This window comes from Excalfactoria chinensis, chromosome 1, assembly GCF_039878825.1.
Source record: "Excalfactoria chinensis isolate bCotChi1 chromosome 1, bCotChi1.hap2, whole genome shotgun sequence".
NCBI classification, from domain to species: Eukaryota; Metazoa; Chordata; class Aves; order Galliformes; family Phasianidae; genus Excalfactoria; species Excalfactoria chinensis.
In genome coordinates this window covers 13,119,263-13,139,200 of record NC_092825.1, presented here as the reverse complement: position 1 = coordinate 13,139,200, position 19,938 = coordinate 13,119,263, and the positions used below count along the sequence as shown (strand labels likewise).

The 19,938-nt window shown below is 41.8% G+C and overlaps 1 protein-coding gene across 1 annotated transcript in view; it reads right to left on the bottom strand.

Annotated features, from left to right (window-relative positions):
* PRKAR2B (protein kinase cAMP-dependent type II regulatory subunit beta) overlaps positions 1–19,523 on the bottom strand; it is a 77,005-nt gene extending 57,482 nt beyond the window's left edge. Inside the window, exon 1 of the mRNA XM_072356889.1 lies at positions 19,076–19,523. Coding sequence (XP_072212990.1) covers positions 19,076–19,391 — 316 coding nt within the window. The 5' untranslated portion in view covers positions 19,392–19,523. The remainder of the gene's footprint in view (positions 1–19,075) is intronic.
* Between the last annotated feature and the right edge of the window lie 415 nt (positions 19,524–19,938).

Genomic DNA, 19,938 nt, shown 5'->3' with positions numbered 1-19,938 from the left:
GTTGCCATTAGATTATTACAACAAATACTACATGGGCAAACGCAATTCAAATTTTCTGACGTTAAGGTTTCATACAGAGTCAGACTGTGTGGCAGAAATCTCCACTACAAAGTAAAGTGATAAAAAATAACTTTCCAATATGTATAATCCACAATCTGCATCATCTGCTTTTCCATTTACTGGTGAAATCTAAGATTTTAAATTTCATGCTTAAGAGCATAACATACTTAAAGGGAGTTTCTCTTGCATTCATGATATTCATTCATTCACAACTGGTTTGACTAAAACATACAGCTTTGTTAGTTTTCAGATGATGAGGCAAAGCACTTTTTTTATTCCTCAGCACATTAAAAGAGGTGGATAAAAAGGCTTGACACAAGCCAGCGATGTTGAGAGGCAGACGTGAAGATGCTCAGAGGCTGGAGAACCTCTCTTATGAAGAGAGGCTGAGAGAGCCAAGCTTGTTCAGCCTGGAGAAGAAAAGGCCTTACTGTGACTTCCCGGTACTTAGAGAAAGCTTATAAACACAAGAGAGACCAACTTTTTGTACTGTTTGATAGTGACAGGACAGGAGGGAATGGCTGTAAACTAAAAAAGAGAAGATTCAGTTTAGATATTAGGAGGAAATTCTTTATTCAAAGGGTGGTGAGCTACTGGAATGGGCTGCAGATTCCTCATTACTGAAGGTGCTCAGTGTTGGGTTGGATGGGGCCCTGGGCAACCTCAGCTAGGAGATGGTAGTCAGCCCATGGCAGGGTTTGAGGCTCTGGGGCTTTAAGGTCCCTTCCAACCCAAACCATTCAGTGACCCCATGATGCTATTAAGAAGAAAGGAAAAAAAAAAAAAAAAAAAAAAAAAAAAGGCCTAAACTATTAAGTGTTATTGGCTGAATATTTTAATGAAAACATGGCCCTGTTTCAGTAGACATATCTATACACACACATTCCTGTAGCTCTCTCAGTATCTAGATAAAAAGTAGTCAAAAACAACGAAGAGAGGTCTCTTAGTTGTTCTGTCCTCATTCCAACCACACATATGCCAGCTCCTCAGAAGTTTGCTGATGATAATAACAGCGGGATGGTGCTTTTCCACTTCAGCTCACTGCTGAAACACCCAGCCCATGGGCAGAGTACATCACCTGTCTCCTGTTTAGACAGCTTGTTGGTTTTACAGCCTCCAAACAACAGCCTCCCATTGCCAGACAAACTTGTTGTCTGGCAGCCAGCAAAAATGTGTAGTGACACAAGCACATGAGAAGTCCCAGTGTCCTTTGAGCAGCCAGGCACACATCCACCAGAGTGCCTCAACGTGATGGTAACACCTCACCCAGGCACAGGCCTCACAGATCAGTATTTCCCAGATCAGGTTTGTTGGTGTTCCTTTTCTGTTTTTTTTGTAAATCCTTGAATTCCTGGGGCATAGACCTGCATAACATCAGCAATATAGAAGCTGGGGCTAAGAAACCAAAATGGTGAGTTTTTAGAGGTTGAGACAAAGACTGAACGGGGAGAAGAAAAAAAATATCATTGTTCATATATGTGCAAGGCTAGATTTCTGCAAGGAGCAGTAAGGGATTATGCTGAAGCACAACCACCCTTCACTGCACTCATTTCCACACAAACCATGCACCCATGCAATGTTTGCAAGAGGAAGCGAGTGCAGACATGCAGGACAACATGCAAACATCAGTCTAGGGAAAAGGTGGGATTCAGACTGAGCTGTAACAACAGACACCCACCTCCCTGTCATCCAAAGTCACCAACCACATCCTCAAGACTACTGATGATGCACTAACAAGATCTCAGGCATGGTTCAGATTGACTCTGAATAGTCAAGCAAAGGGTTAAAGAAAGTTACCAAAGAACAGGTTATGGTAGTATCTAAGTGACTCCACAAACTTCCACAGGTTTAACACTGAACCAGCTGCATGCTGGCCTGCTGACATTGCACCAGAGATTCAGGTGCATCACAACATCGCAAAACCTGCAAGTCAACAGGAAGACTGCAGGCAATGGCAACAATGAACTGACAACAAGCTACCACGAGCTGCAATAAAACAAATTATTGTCCTTTCTATTGATACTCATTCAAAGGAATACCACACAGTGATGTCATCCTGACAGTATTGCCTAAAAAGCAAAATCCTGTATCTAATGTACTTCCATCACTCAGAAGCATATAGAATAAGGACCTTACAAATAACTGCTCCCAAACGGCATAGCTGGCCATCATTTCCCCTGATCTGAAGGGGTGAAGAAGAGAAGAAACCAAGGATGACCACTTTTGTCCTTGTAGTCAGTGTCTTATATCAGCTTCTTATTGAACAAACACTAGGAAAGTGCAATGAGGTTCCCATCACCGTGATCACCACCATCCTGATGCTTAAATATGTTGTAATACCTTTTTTTTTAAGGTTCTTTTTCCAAGGCCTGCAAATGGGAACAATTCAAAAGATCCCCAAAACACACCAGGGTTATAGGCCAGAACACACAGAACACACACAGAAAATGTGTAAAGAGCTCAGTTGCCTAACTTGGCATGGAGATTTTGTGTCCTGAAGGTAAAATTTAGGCATATTGATACCAAACTGTCACCAGAAGCTCTTTATAAATCTCCCTATTCTCAAGCTGTCTCTTACTCTCAAGTCAATACCTGTGCCTTGAGGATGGAGACTTCAAAACCATGTAACTCACTTCTCTGGAGAACAGAGAGGTCAAAGAGATCCTGCAGTTCAAACAGAGTACATGGACATGTAAACAGTTTACATCTCTTCTGTCCCAAATCAACAGACTTGAGCAAGAGAGGTGAGGTGTGTGGAAGGAAGCTCCAGATACCAGTTTACCTCAGCACTTTCTGTTGTGTTTATATGAAACAGGGATTACTGGTAGCAGCTGAGCAATGCCCACAAGCAGGGGGCTGTTTAAAGTACAAGTATCTATCTACGGCCATTTGCTTTCTTTTGACACTGCGGTACCAGCAAAAGCATTCTATGAAATGACTTAAAACTTTACATCCCACTATTCCTTATGGATACATTACTTCAGGATAACATCCAGACATCTCTAGTAGTGGCCAGTAAGAATTTTTCAGTTCTATTCCATTTTGCTCAATAGTTCAGGCAATGTTTGAAAAGATACAGCTGCTATAAGCAAACTTTAGCAACACAACAACTTCCGCTCCCATTTTGTTCTGTTCCTGGCTAGCAAAGCTTGAGAACATTGCCTCAACTGCCTTCTGTAACTATCTGTGAGATTCCTGCGTAGGGCCAACTTTCCATGACTCCTGATAACAGTGCTTTGCAGCCAGCCACAGGCAGATTAGTCATCGGGCAAGGAAATAACACATGGCATGAAATAGCAGTCTGCTACCAGTGGTTCAAGAAATAACCTACTGTGATCCCAGTTTGTGTAGCAAAATTCCAACTGATAGTGACATCACTGCCTGAAAAACTACTACAACCAATTGAAATAAAACGTATGTGGTAATGACCCAAGGATTCCACCCCTCCAGACCCATCTGAAAAGTCAACATACGCTTGTTCACACTGTCTACTTACAGCTACCCACTTGGGCTAAGAATCAGGTAGTACACAGGGAAATATACAGAAACAAGGAAAGCAAGAGATGCAACTGGCTATCTGGAGCTCTGCTCTAACATGAGTCATTAAAGAGAAAAATGACTGCTTTGAGGACGTGACACAAACTCTTCACTCTGGTGAAGTGCTTCTTGTTCTGTCAGTGTCCTCTCCCAACCTCCACTGCCCTTCAAAGAAACGCTTACAGTGGGTAAATAGCAAAAGGCAAGATTATGCATTGGAAAGGGAGACACAAAAACAGAGGGATGGGTTCGCTTGACTGATTGCACATCAGATCAGCAACACACACCTCTGGAAATAAAATAAATAAATAAAAATAGAACAAAAAGAAAATCTGCCCCCCAGGCTGTGCTATGCTCCAGGGCAAGCACTGACAGCTCTTCTTTTGAATCCAAGCCAATGTGCATGCAAGTATGCCAAAAAACAGGTAAAAAGCCTGACTCTGACCTAGTGATCTGAGTACTCCAGTTTCCACAAAGAAGAAAGGCCAGAGCTGCTGTTTCAGATTACTGAAATAAGTGTGTACTACCATGAAAATGAAGAGAATAAATAAATAATAATTAATAATTAATAATTAACTGTCAGTGCCCATGTTTGGTTATTAAAAGTGAATATCATAGAATGGTTTGGGTTGGAAGGGACCACAAGGATTACCAAGTTCCTCTTGACCACTACATCAAGTACTAGATCAGATTGCCCAGGGCCCCATCCAGCCTGGTCTTAGACACCTCCAGGGATGGATGGGGCATCCACAGTCTCTCTGTGCAACCTGTTCCTGTATCTCACCACATCCTCAACAAAAAAATCTTCCCCCCCAAATCAAATCTAAATCTCCCTTCCTTTAGTTCAACACCGTTCTGCCTTATCCTCTCACTATCCACTCACGTAGAAAATTGATTTCCCTCATGTTTACAAACTCCCTTTAAACACTGGAAGGCTGCAATAAGGTCTCCCCACAGACTTCTCTTTTCCAGGCTGAACAAACCCAATTCCTTCAGCCTACCTTCACAACAGAGGTGCTCCAGCCCCCAGATCATCTTTATAGTCCTTCTCTGAACCCCCTCCAGAAGCTCCACATCTTTCCTGTGTTGCAGGCCCCAGGCTTGGATTCAGTGCTCCAGATGGGGCCTCATGTGGCTTGACTACGAGGAGTACTACTGCTACTTGTTCTTTTTTAGATTATTTTGGAAGGAAGAAATAAAACAAAAAGGAATATGGAATTATTTAAAAAATAAAATAAAAACAAAGACAACTTAAGAAAAAACAAAACAACCAAAACCAAACAGAAACAAGACAAATTTATTCACCCTTTCTATATTAAATGTCTATATATCTTAAAGGTCTGAAAGTGACATTAATATTTAGACCAACCAGAAGAACATACTGTTTAATGTATTATTCTCTAATGGTTTTACAGCAGAAATAACTAGAAATTGTACCTTATATAGAAAATTGGGTAAGCAACCATACATTTGTCTGCTCCAGCTGAGAACGGACTGCTGGAGTGTAGCTGCCTGAGGTCATCTCCAGCACTTCCCAATCCCACAGCAGCACAAATGATACGTCCCTTCCGGGACAGCTGCTGGCCCAGCAAGAGTTCTGTTAATTTGGGAATATTCTCTCCAGTAGACAACAATAGCATCGCTTCTAGTGCCCTCACTGGAACTATCCTATGATAAAATTTGGAAAACTGCAAGGTGGTTTCAAGTTCACAGCTCAGTCTGTTACACAGATTTAACACAATTTATCTCCTCTCTCACAGCCCTATTTTTAACTGCTGGATTGTTCTTCATAGGATAGTTATCTAGGGATGAGATTAGAAGAGACCAAACCTTACCTTTCAGAACAAATTCATTTGTCTTGTGGATTTCGTCTGGATCCACAGAGTAATTAAATACACAGTCACTGTGAAATCAAGGTCTCCTATTTATTTCTATGGAAAATGTAGCAGTTCCACACTACTTTGCTTCATATACACTCCCATGTCAGACATCATTCTGCCAGACTGCCCTTCTTCTGCCCTCTGCCACACAGCAACAAAATGCAATGGAGTACTGGCAGGATAGTTCAGCCTCTACTACCACCACACCATCATCTACTTCTGATGTTAGAGGCAAACATCATAAAAAGAAGGCATTGCTTCTGGAACAGGCTTCATTAAATTCTGTTAGCTACTATCAAATTATCCCTGATGACTGGTGAAATATGGGAAATGTTACCCTCAATTACTATACTGCATCATATAAATGCATTTTAAAATGAGAATATAACTAACTTGTCACAGCCTAGGAGCTTCATCAAGTTGCTCTGTAAAAATCGACATAAACACATTTTCTACAGTATATGGTTTCACAGGCCCTGCACAAGTTTCTGTGTTAAAACCTTAAAAATTTTTGAAAGTATTACAGACAAAATATATCTAAATTTACAGTCAGGCCAGTAATTCTGATTAATACATCTATTCCATAGTTCCAGAGCCAAATTCTCATTTTTGATACTAAAGCAAAAGGTCACTTGGAAATCACACCATCTCCATAAAAAATGGAGGAGCTGACCATTAGAAATGGCATATATATCATAAAAATCTGAAACAATTGATTACCAGTACATTTTTTTTCAGGCTGAGAATCATGTTTAAACATGCTTCCTTTCAATACATCCATTAAAAAAAAAAAAAAAAAAAAAAAAAAGGGACAGCTATATCTGCATCACTGAGTTTCAGTCTCATCCAACCTGGAATTTATATGAGCTTTCAATTACAAACTAGAATACTTCAGCTTACCTTCCACTTCTTAAAGTACGATCCACTCTATGCATTTAATTCCCCAGTAGATAAACAGAGACATCAGTGTCAAATGTAAACTGCACTCACATAAACTACCTTCATGAAACACGGCTACTATGGAATCCATGATATACAGCTTGTGTAAGTAAAAGGAGAAGGTTTGTTTTAAAGATTCTTAAAAAAGTAATTAAAAAAACAAAACAAACAAACAAACAAAAAAAACTGTAGGACGAACTAAATTCATTCTTTCATCTTAGAAAAAATAAAAATAAAAAAAAAAATCTACAGCTCTATAAACTATTTGTCCTGGAACGCAGAACATGAGTTAAACAATGTCAGTTCCTAGCCAGAAATAAATACAAAGTAGAGTTTCCGGCACGAATGCGTAAATCTTCTTGGCTCTGCATTTACATTTTCAAAACAGCGCTTGTGTTTACATTCTGACCTTTGTATCTTTTCCAAATTCAAACAAAACAAAATCACAAAGAAATACTTTTATTCAGCAATAACCAGACTCATCTTCTTCTCTAAGCAAAGGTTACAGTAATATCTAGGAGCTATAAGTGTAATAGCAATCAAGTTTCTACTCTACTTAGGGAGAAAGATTTCCCTTCTACAAAAGCAGACTTGCCCATTTTAATTAGTTTCAGCACAAACCATTTAAACACTAGAAACAAGAAAATTTCATTTCATTTTGCAAATGACAGACCAATTGTTACAATAAAACAATTAATAAGGGCTACTGCAGAAACTGCTGTTATTAATCAGTGTCAGTAATAACGACCCAATTTCAAGGAAACTGCTTCCTGCTTGATTTCTGCAGCCTTGGCTCATGGAAAAGTTAATACTATGATGCTATCCATTTGCTCATTCTTGTTATTTTCTGAACTAGCTGGACAATTTCAATTAAATTTAACACCAAGAAAAGTCCCAAAGAAAAGAACAGTCTTCCAATTTGTGAATGCTAACAGTTGCTACCAAAATGCTACACATCCTGAAAGAAAGACTACAAGCCTTGGTTAGCATGTCAACCAGCTAATCAGGACCAGACATCTCTGAACATTAGCACGGGAAGGCTCTGAGCTGCATATGAAGGTTCTGTCCTGAACTGTACGTTGTAAGTTATCTCTAGTTGTGTGTTTCCTAAATAACCCCAAATGTTGCAGGTATATGTACACATGGATGTAATAACACTAGCGTGATCTTTACATGATGATTTAAAGAAACAATAGTTATGTGCCAGTTTGTATGGTTAGTGTTTTGTAGCCAGGCTTACTATTTCTGAACAAGCAGCTGTGTACTGCCTTCAGCAACTAAAACACCAACATTTAAAAAATAGAAGTTCCAATGAGGAGTTTTCAATAAACATTGGGGTTGAAATATCAGATGGTATTGATTTTCACTACGCCCACAAATGGTAATTCCTTTCTTAAAAATAAAACACACCTTAGAAAACAGAGAAAAACCCGGGCAGCTGAGAAGAAGTGAATGAAACCAATCTTTTCCTGCCTGCCGAATTCCCCACTCTAGCAGCTGGGCTGGGTGCTCATGGGCCTCCAGCACCCGCTGGGTGGACAGCTCCAGGTCTTCCCCCAAGGGTTCCGGAACACAGGGCCTCCCCAAAAAGAGCCCTGGTGCTGTCACCTCCCAGCTGAACGGAGTGTGAATAGCCCACTGCATTAGGGAGAAGCTCCATCAAACTCCTTAACCCATAGAACTGAAAGACATTTCTCCCTGTAATTCATTTGTATGCTTTGTTCTGATTTTGTCAGGGATTCATACTCTACGGTGGTACAGCTCTTCCAGAATCAGAAGTAAAAACCTTTTTCTAACACAAAAAGTATGTTCCAGTAAGCACCCAAAGAGGCACACCAAGTACAATGAGCTGCATACAAGATATTGTGATTCGCCACTTAGAAAATGCCTGTACAATGACCTTAGCTGAACTTACTCCTAGATTGTCCTCCATTATCTAGTGACACATCTGTAAGGACAGATGTAAGGATCAGAACAGCCAATCTCATCCTGCTTCCTTCAGACTCAGAAATGCGATCACAAACATTTCTGTCATTTATCTTCCATTGCTGTCAAAGAAAACTGCAAAAAAAGCCTTTATTTCAAAACAAGAAGAACTGATGTTGGCCACTAATTAAGTTTCAGTTTAAAAAGCAGGTCAAGCAATCTTATTTTCCATATTGCTAAAAGCAAAAGGAAAACAATACTTAATACACTCTAACTGCAAGAAAGGGTGAAAAACAGGAGTGTTACTGTATTTTACTATCTCTTACTAGAGTTTGATTCTTTTTCCCTCTCATCCCATTTAACACACCAAAAGATCCCTTTAGCAAAGAATAAATAAATAAATAAATAAATAAATAAAAGATGGCTTAGACAGATGAAGTAGGTTGCAGCCCACTGTTTTGTTCTTATGCTTCTCATAACCTCATCAGAAAAATAAATAAATAAATAAAAATATCTATGGTGGAAATAGAACAATGGCATCCAATTTTGGCATTAGCATGAATGTAAATCTTTCTAGTAGTAGTAGTCCACTTCCCTCTAGAGGCTGTGACACAGTCCAAGAACTACCCAGGAACAGTCACAGAAGAGGACAAACCAGTCCACACTTGCATGGAAAATATTCCTTTCTCTCAGAAGCTCAAACTGTTCATTGACTGAGATTACCCAAGACCCTGAGACTTCCCAGTCTCTGTGTACACCCCAAAGGCTGCACTTGGAGCAAAAAGCAATGATTTGAACAATGGAGCCAGAGAAAGCATGGAATTGTTTTTTTTCAGTTCTTGACTTTTTGAAACCGTAACCTGAAATAATCACAGATAGACCATGTTCGTATGCCAGTATATTTCAAACAGACAACAGAATAGTGCCCACTTAAAACAGCAGCTCCATTTTGTCTTATAAGAAAGCAAAAACAGAAGAACAAATTACTTCTCTTTGTAAGATGGATAATGGAAATGAATCTGTCTACTCCCACCTTAGCTGCCAGCAGTAGCTCATTCCAGTAGAAGAACTAAACTGACAGATTAGGAAGGGAGACATGCAGATAAATACTGAAGATAAATTTCCCTAAGAATTAAAGATCGGAGTATACAAGAAAAGCCATCTATCTACTTTCAGTACAATTTTTTAATCCATACACTAGCCATTCAATAATATTTTCTGTAGACTGAAGCAAGAGGAAGGTAAAAAGACATAAGTCTATATTTAGATTACCTCACAAATGCTTAAATAACATAGTGGCAAAGGCCAGATGAGTGTTTCTGATGTTTTGAATACTTACTAAAAATCAATAGAGACAAATAGATTATCAGCTTAACAATGGCTTTCAGGGAAAGATGCCCAAATGCAACTCAGAGTTCAAAGGTATTGAATGAAATGGCTGTAAACAGAAAGTGGTGTGCATTAAAAAGACAGAAGGGGGGTGGAGAAAGAAGAAAAAAAGTCCAGAACCAAAGTAAAAATGATCTCTAGCCCTAAATAGTACTAAAGAGACACACGAAGAAGCAGATCTGTAAAGGTATCTAGATCCTAATGCCTCAACTTCAACAGAAACTAGGAACAGGAAAAACAACAACAAACCCACAGCCACTCCATTTTTTTTAAATCATGGTCCATTACTGAGAATCTATTTTTTTAAAAAACCTATTATAACCAAGAAACCATTTTATTAGAACAACAGAAGTATGTTCATATAATAGATATATCTGTAGAAAACTTTGTATTTTTTATGGCTATAAGTGTGATGAGTATCACAGCGCTTTGGAAGAGAACAAGTAATCTCCAGACAATTCTATCTCTGAATTAGACAAAGTTTTTGTCATTATACTTCTTCACCTCTGTTAATCCAGGAATAGGGGTTTAACATTGTAAAAACCAGATTGCAGACATTCATGCAAATTAATGTCAAAAATCTCAAAAACAAATTTCTTGATCAATCTGTATTTCAAGTTACATTCGTCAGCACTTTCCACCAAAGGTGATTACTGCCATAACCACGGTGTTCCTTACTCATCAATGAAAAACCGTTGTGGCAGGGTGGATCTGAAAGGGAACAGAGTCAGCGGTGACAGTAATGGGAAACAAATCAGGAGGACAAGATCACTGCAGTGGCAACACATACTAATGTGTGGAACCACAGACAAAAGGTCACAATACGCTCCCCACCACTCCAGATGAAGTTAACTCATACTCTGCAACAGTTTCAAACTCTATAACGCACTGTAGTTGATTGTGTGTTTCACACTACCACTACAAACCCATCGGTAAAATCAGAATGAGAAAAAGTGCTGAACCTTGCAGTCTGTGCTCTCAAATTAACAAGACTGACTTCCTGCTTATATCCATCCTGATAGCAAAGATTCTGTACATCTTTTATTTATAGTCTATACTGAGGCTTCACAAGGAATGTTTTGTTTCCAGCATTGGGCAAGGCTTCGTTTCTTCCTGTCTGGTATGTATTACAGCAGACATGTCATGCTAAAAAATTACACTATGAAGAGACTACTAGTATTTATAAGACCATGTTTTACAGCCACATTGCAGGGATTCAGAAAGGGTAAACGCAGTTAAGAAGATCTTTATAAAAGCAGGATGGTCTCTGGAACAACTCTGAACAGGAAAGGTCATGTTACCTGTTTTCCTTTCAGAATCTATTTTGTACCACAATTTTCTTGTCTCTCCATTAAATAAATTTTCTCACATTTACCAGTTGACCCTTTTAGCTCAGCTTTGCAACAAACATTTTAGTCAAATAACTGGAACAGTAAGCCTAAGAACGCTATTCTTGTTAGCTTTTATGTCCTCACGCTCTCAGCTTCAAATTCTTGCTCTGATTACTTTTTTTTTTTTTTTTTTTTTTTTTTTTAAAACATGAATATAATTAAGCAGAGCTATTTAAGAGGCAAACACAAAAGCAAAAACCATTTTATGCAGTTAGGACTTGTTTTGTACCACTCCACCTTCCATCGACTTGAGTTGCGGTACAGTCAGGCAAGGGTGACTAAATTTAAATCTAGATTCTTGCATTGTTTCACTCATCATTGTTTCCTCATTTTACTTGTGGCCTGTTAATCACTTTTCAAGCAGCAGCACTAACAGGCTGCCTCATAACACAAGGATGGAAGCTGTCACGTGGCTGCTATTCAGTGCACCCTGTAGAGCTGTGCCTACAACCTACAGTTTACCTCCCACCCATTTCAGGCACCTTTGCCTGGCTACATCTGCCTTCATTCCAGACCTCCCACTTCTTTGTGTGGCATGGTACCATCTAAAATGCCAAACTAAACATCTGGCAGACACTGGACATTTGATTAACATCATATTTTTTGACGTGGCCTTGAAACTGTATATCTAGCTTACCTGCTAGATCAGTTTATACCTGAATTCATATATTACACTCCCTAGCGACTGCGAACAGGAATTCTGTGTGAATGCTTCTTTTACTTTTATCACGAGATTCACAAAAGCTTGGAACAGAGCTTTAGAATTTTAAAGGAAAAAGCTGAATTGACAAGCATGAAGCCTTTCTTCAAGAAAAAAAACATAATAATACTGGTTGATTAGAAAAGTAAAAATAAAGTGACAAAATAATGGGTAAGGACAAACCTAATCTAGCTAAACATTTCATTCAGCACCATGACTGAACACTGACCCATACGACAAAAATGTATTCTATAAAGAAAAAAATGAAGTTTGTAATTACTGGCCAGGATCAAAATTGACAGCAAGAACTTGGTGTTCAGTTCCATGAAGTAAACAGGCTATCATTCCTAACCAGTAAGTAAAAAGGTTCAGTGAAATAGTTCCCTGAAAGGGAGGGGGCTGTCGGTATAAAATCTCTACACAAACCTATCTGGAGTCAACCACTCCATCAGTGAATATCAAAGAAAATAAGTAAAGGTATATAATTCCCTTAGAATTATTGCAAAATCGTAAGACCACCATTAATACCGTGGCCGACATTTATGGTAGGAATATTTACTTATAGATGCACATCTATAAAAAAAAAAAATAAATAAAAAAATAAAAAGCAAAAAGAAAAAAAAAAAAAACAAAACAAAACAAAAAAAAAAAAACACATCTACCAGGCACATTGTAACTCATGCACACACACAATTCATGGGTTTTATGCACCCATAACCATGTAACAACCTAAAATATTAAAAAGGCCGTGTATTTGTTATTTATATTAAGAAATACTTCTGTAGTAATAAATAGCTCTTTCTTCTAACTCACATATGTCAAGCCCTACTCTAGAAGCAGAGAGAGATCCCTTTCAAATGGATATTCTTCCACAGTGTTTTCTCCTTTCTTCATTCACCATTCCATGATTACTCATCTATTAAAAAATACCAACCTTCTCTGCAATCGTATTTGCTCAAAGCTCCAATGAAAAGCTTAAACTTGCTGGAGGAATCCCATGGCATAAAAGACAAAGCTGGATCAAGCTTCCCCTGTTTGTTGGAGGGGAGTTAGACTAGATGACCTTCAAAGGTTCCTTTCAACTTTAAGGATTCTATGATAAACTAAAACTAATGGTCAGTGGGTTTTAAATTTGCCTTTGTGCTTCTCAAAAATACACGTAAAAGACAACTATAATTTCAATTTAAAAAAAACAGGACATAAGTTTGGGGTGTATATATGACAACAGCAATTACATACGGCTAAAAAGAAGTGAATGCGAGAGCTCCCTTTTATCTTCTTCCCCTGACTTCACTTCCACGCCTTCTTTTTCCTCTTGCTTTTAGCTTTCCACTTTCCTTACCACACACTGATTCCTCTTTTGCTTGTGTATCCTTCCTTCCACCTTGCCTTCCCATTTCTTTCATCACTGTCCTGACAAATGAGATTTCCAGATCTAGAGGTCATCTTTGATACTGGAAGAACAGAAATGGGGCAGCTGCCTGCACCTTGATTAATTTGTATTTTGTGACCTAAATGTGAAATTTCCAAACCATATGCTCCAGATTTACAGGAGCAGCTAAGGCCAATGAGCCCGTAGAGATTTCACCATTTAAGGTAGATTTCCCACAAACTGAGAGTTCTCCCTGGACAGCCCTGGAGAACAGAATGCAATACTTTTGCGTAACAGACTGGGGATAAATCCCGAGATCTATATGTATTAAGCCAAGCTCAACTTATCGACAGGTAGATGAAGCACCTGTCTGTGCAGGTTATAAACATTAAGTTATTTCATTGCTTTTCTATACTTCAACAGGAGAACATTCATAGAATGGCTTAGTTTGGAGGGAACCTCAAAAATCATCCAGCCCCAAAACCTGCCCCCACCAGCTCAGGCTGCCCAGAGCCCCATCCAAACCAGCCCCAAGCATCTCCAGGGATGGGACACCACAGCTCTATGGGTAGCTGTACCAGGGCCTCACTGCCCTCTGAGCAAGCATTTCTTCCTAGCATCTAACCTGAATCTTTGCTCTTTTAGTATAATGCCATTCTCCCTTGTCCTGTCAGCATTCTAAAAATTGGTACTTTCTTCATGCCCACAGATAAACGGGCATATACCTAAAATAAAAAATAATCTATTTTTCCATTCATCCAAACACATATGGGGAGCAAAGAGTAAGTAAGGTCTCTTAGGGAAACCAAACCAGTCAGTGACTGATAGAAAGCTCTGGGACAGTTCCTGAAGTAAACCAGTTTTCCTTTAGAGCAGATATGATAGGTGCAAGAAACCGAGCGGTGGTGCGTAGATGTAGCGTTGACACTGTTTATACCTTACAATGTAATCATTTCAAACTCATTCCAACAAAACTTTGTGTCTTTCCACACTTCCTGAGTTAATACTGCTCTCTTTTTGAGAGGAGCAGTCAGCCAAATTCGGCTTCAAGTCGTTTCCTTCAGAGAAAAAAGAAGATGGAGATAAACTGAAACGTTGTTGGTATGTCATTTCAGCCCATGTGTTTTGTTTTGGTCTTATTTCCTGCTTCTCTTAAATGCACAGAGACAAATGTTAACAAAACAACAGCCAGTAAATACACCAGCACTCACACGCGCTTCTGTTTTGAGCAGGGACACGGAGATACTTTTCAGCAGAGGCTGTTATCGTTTCAATTACATTCTTATTAAAAACATTTATTTTAAAAAGTTGTTATAACAAAAGCACTCTGTTCATCTGCAATTATGTAAACACACAAACCAGGTGGAGCCATGTGTCCGACGACTAAACTGCTAAATGCTTCCCATTACAAGATTACAATATTGCAGTTGCTTATAATTTTGCCAAATTAAGGTTTTGGACTACAGTGCTGCCAGGCAAAAAAACCCACCTGGGTCAGATTAAGGGGAGAAAATACTAATAAATATGTTGTTATTATTATTATTATTATTATTTAAGGACTAAACTGCCAACTTGCTCAGGTTTGCTTTGTGAAATAACTATTGGCAGAAAATGTTCCAGTTTGCTCCTGTCACATATATCAGGAAGCATCATGTCAAGATGCTCTACCACTCTTCAGTAACTCACTGACAACATTTTTAGGCTATTCTTCCTTAGATATCTCCGTGTTGTTTCTGGTGTGGTTCAGAGCACAGTGTATGTCCATTCAGAATGCCAGCAGCACCCCTGCTCACACACTTATGACAGAGGCTCGGGCATAACTGGAAACTTATCTTCTCTAAATTGCATGCTCAGTAAGGCTACTCCAGCTAAGGTCCAGCTTTTCCTTATGGACAAATAAATAAGGCAATACATTGTTCCTGAAGTTGGCTAAGTGAGCTTAGATAGCAACAGTTTCAGCCACCACCTGCAGTGACACAGATTTTGACTAGAAAATACGTATTTTTAAGAAATTCACATCTTTCTATATGGTCCATGACTTAATAATATCCTAGTACAACCTATACGGTCCATCACTTAATAATATCCTAGTACAACCTATACGGTCCATCACTTAATAATATCCTAGTACAACCTATACAGTCCATCACTTAATAATATCCTAGTACAACCTACACATATTTTTATATTGCCTACTTGCTCTTATTAGCCCCTTTCTCTGCTTTATCTACCTGCAATCACCGCACATCAGACCTGGAGGAAGGTTACAAACTGTTAAATGTCTTCAGGTTTTGTTTAATTTCAGGAAAGGAACGAGCAAGTAAATTTAACAGCTCTGATGAAATCCCACAAACCACCACAAATTGGCGTTGACGCAGGCAATGTTTTCCTCAGTACTCTGGCTTCCACAGAACGTGAATAGACATTATCGATGTAGAACAACTCAAACGTGATCAAGAAATGAATAGAACAGACAAGCCCCTAATGCTGATACTGTGAGCTAGAATACTTATGTTTTACTTAATTGGTGGTATCTTTATATTTCCAGCGGGTAAAGTTGAGAAGTACTGCTGCATTTTATAGTGTGAGCTTTCAGGGAAGGAACTCAAAGCCAACAACACACCAACAGAACGACACGGGGGAGGAGAGGGACAGCTGAAGTGTTTTCCACTTAAAATACATTACTATCCACTTAAAATACATTACTATCCAAGGAAAAGCATCATTGTAAAACATAAGGTAAATGCAGGCTACCTGACACCAAACGGAACACCCAACGCAGCAGTCGTACAACATAAAGAACGGTGTTGCTCCTAAAGGCATCGTTCTGCTAATTCCTATTACAGCCAGACAAAACAGTGCACTTTAGATGAGAGCAACTGTTTAACACAGCTGCTACAAAGAAGGTGTGTTATTACCCATCAAAACAAGGCACGTGCCAACATGCAGGTCATCTGCCAGAGAACAAGTTATCTCACTCAATATTTTCCAATCTTGTATAATACCTTTCAATACGCACTTCAACCTTCCAACAAGTTAGAAGCATTTGCTAAAAAGGGGACTCATTTTTATGTATGCAGTAAAATTCAGTCCTGCTCAATTTAAGTAATTGCTATTAGCAGTAACGTGAATTAGCTGTGTCCACTAACTGGCTCTTCCACCTCCATGTAGGGCAATCTAACAGGGGGAAAGACCTGAAGGTCATTTCCAAATTAAGCAGTGTGTTCAGAAAGAGATAATACGAACATCCTGAACTTAAACGGTGGCATTTCAGAGGTCACATTAACTCCAGGTGCCAATTCAGAACGACACCACCAGTACAACAAAGTTCTCCACAACAAAACTGCTCTTTAAATCAGATCGCATCAAGCAGAGTGGAGAACTGACCTGCCAGGCACGGAGGACCTGAATACGGTTTAATTTGTGGGTCATGTGTGACTCCTGAACCTGAGGACAGTATTATTATTTTTTAAACAGCTTATGCCTCAGCTTGTCATTTGTCAAATGGATACTGCGTAAGTACCTTCCAAAATGCATTTCAAGGACAAAATTCATACTGACAGTGTTCAACTGCAGCATTCGTAGAAACAAGCATTGTGGAGTGGGGGGGGGAGAAAGGAAGAAAGAAAGAAAAGCTGCAGACAGCAGCAATTACAGCAAGCTCTCAACAACATCCTGTTTGAACTGGCAAATTAAGGAATATTGTCAACATGACATTTCAAGCACGCTGCCTCCGCAAGGAAAGGTATTGCCACCAGGACTGAGCTCCTTGCCAGTTCATCTCCTATTCACTTATTAACTTCCCAAACTTATTTTCTTCTGCTGCATAAAAGCAATACAGAAATAGGACAAACTGACTATACAGGACCGGTCTGACTATACATGAGAGCAAAACAAATGCCAAAAAAGAAAATAAAAGTTGACCCTCTAACTTTCATTCAAGAATTGTTTCTTCCAGAAGCTGAAAGGAAAAGCATAAAGGGAGTGTGCTTTTAAATCGCTATTTAAACCCTTAAACAATGATTTAATACAAGTTTTCATGCCTCCAGTAATTAACAAAAGGCTGAATGGATGCATAGTTTTGTCACCTTAGCAGCATATATATTCAGAGCAAGCATACAACTGGGATCTAAAATACACACTACTGCAGAATGTGCCCATACACAAGCACGAGGTTAGTGATCATTGACTAGAACTCACTCCTTAATTCACCTTCCAAGTAGTTTCACAAATATTTCAGGCTTTGTGACTTTTAATGATCAATTACTCCAACTGGCACAAATTATAAGCCATGATATAATAGAACATTGAAAACACACTAGGCTGAAAAAAAAAATGTGATATTTTAAAGTTTTTTTTTCCTAATGCATAAACCAATTAGTCAAATTAAATCAATCTTGGACGTCCCTTAATGAAAAAGCAAGATCACAAAAGAATGACTATTGGGAAAATCTGGATTGTGAGCATTCCCTGCGCTCTGAAAGCCCCTCAGTGCACCCTGTAAACTTCCACATATGTAGCACATACAGGCCAATAAGGTCAGGCTCTATTTTTGCACTTCCAGGTCTCCATTCACCAATGAGTAAGAATCTGCTCAGTGCCTCAGAAGTCATGTCCGAAGACAATGCCTGGTGTTAATGAATTACAGTATTAATCTTATTCTTCCGCATCATCACCATTTCACTTTCAAATACAGCAGATCTCCAGAACTCTACGCATCTCAAAGACAACACAGTCAGCATTAGAGTTCAAAATTACCATGTCAATCCGGAAACCCTGTTTGACTGATTCAAATTCCCACTCAACACACACAGCACAGCCGCAAAGAACAGACAAAAAGAATGCTGCCTATCTCATGGCGCAGCACAAAGCATTTAATAGCCTTATCCAATCCTTAACCATCTACATGTTTTCCTGATTAAATACACTCATGATTTTAAAGACTGCACTGATGCTCCCCTAGAAAGCAGCTGGCTTCTGCACTCTGCAAGGCAGGGCTACCTCTAGCACAGCCTGGGGTGATCTGATGGGGCAGACTTCAACTCTGCGCTGCTCCCAAGGCACCGTGCCCACAAGAAGGGCACGCTGTCCCCTCGGCCCAACCCTTCCACCATCCTCCTCACCACACAAAGGCCACATGCTGGATGCCCTTCAGACAGCCGTGTCCTGGCCCTGGTCCTCATCACACCCATCGATGGTATCTACCTGGGACCCATCTGCCTCACGAAGGTGCACAGAGGTGTCACCCTCCAAGGAAGGTGGGATGCTGCGTATGCTCCCTGCCACCCTCATAGCTCTACCAGCTCCGGAGGCCCTCCTGCGTGCAGAACTGACTTTTCAGAAGACATCAGGTTTCGAACAGCGTTCTGCTTTAAGAAACACGTTAACGTGTGAATGCAGCACCTCGCCCATCAGTCAGGGGTGCTGTCTGAGGTAACAACAGCGTGCTACCGGACTACCGAGAAAACGCCGATTTTCAGTTCTAAAAGGGGAACGGCACGGAACGCCCCTAGGAGGACGCTTTCATTGGGCGCACCACAGGCCTGTAATTAGCGAACGGCCGCGGCAATGAGGGAACGACCGCCGCGCACCTGAACAAAGGGCACAGCCCCGCGGCCGAAGTTGGCCCCGGGAGGTGGCACCCCCCGGCCCGGAGCGGGCACAGCCGGGACCGCTGCGCTGCTGCCGCTCCATTAGGAGGACAATGTGCGCCTCCCGGCACCCGGCGCACGCCCTTCTCCTCCTCCTCCCGTCCCGGGCTCCGGCGCTGCCCCGGGCCGCCCCGCACCCGGCGGACCCCTCCCAGGGCCCGGCCAGCCCCCCCCCCTCCACCCCCGTGGCCGCCTTCCCCTCAGGGCCGGGCGGGGGCGGCGGCCCTCACCCGGGAACCGCTGCTCCTCGTCCTCGCCGCTCTCCGAGTCGGTCTGCATGGGCTCCTCGGCGAAGTTGACCCCGCGGGCGTCGGGGGGGGCCCGGCGCTGCGCTTGGCCCCGGTCATGGCCGGGCGCGGGGGTGCCCGCCCGGCGGCCGCTCGCTTCTTTCTCTTTCGCCGCCGCCTTGGCCGCCGCCGCCTCCTCCTTGAGGCGCCCGAAGTACTGGAGGGCGAACTCCAGCAGGTCTGCGGGCTGGCTCCGCAGCACCTCCACCGTGAAGCCCTGCAGCAGCTCCGTCAGCCCCGCCGGGATGGAGATGCTCATGCCGGGGCCGGCCGGGGCTGGGGGGGGGGAAGCAGGGGAAGGGGAGAGAGGCGGGGGCCGGCTGGTCCGCGGCCGGGGTCGAGGCAGCGCCCGGCGGGTGCCCCTGGGCGGCGTGGAGGGGCGGGCGGCGCAGGTGGGAAGCGGGCGGGCGGGGGGGGCGGATCCGCGCTGCCGCCCGCGGCTCGTGGCAGGCGGCGGCCGCAGCCTCTCTCTCCGCTTCGCCCCACACCCGGCGCGGCGGCGGCAGCGGCAGCCCCGTCCGTGACTGAAACCTCCCCGCCCCCGCCGCCTCCTCCCCCCGCGCCGGGGGAACCTCGCACACATGTGACCCGGGAAACCATGACAACCTCCCGCCGGGGACTGCGGCCCGCAGCGCGCCCCCCCACCCCGCGCTGCCGGGAGGAGCGGGCGGGCGGCGGGGTGCGGCGCTCAGCTCAGGCTCCGGCCCCGCCAACGGGGTTCCGCCGTCCCTGCGGTATTTCGCCGCTCGTCGCCGTTGTGCTTTTGTTGTGGGCCACAGACAACCATAAAGAGATCCCCGCATCGC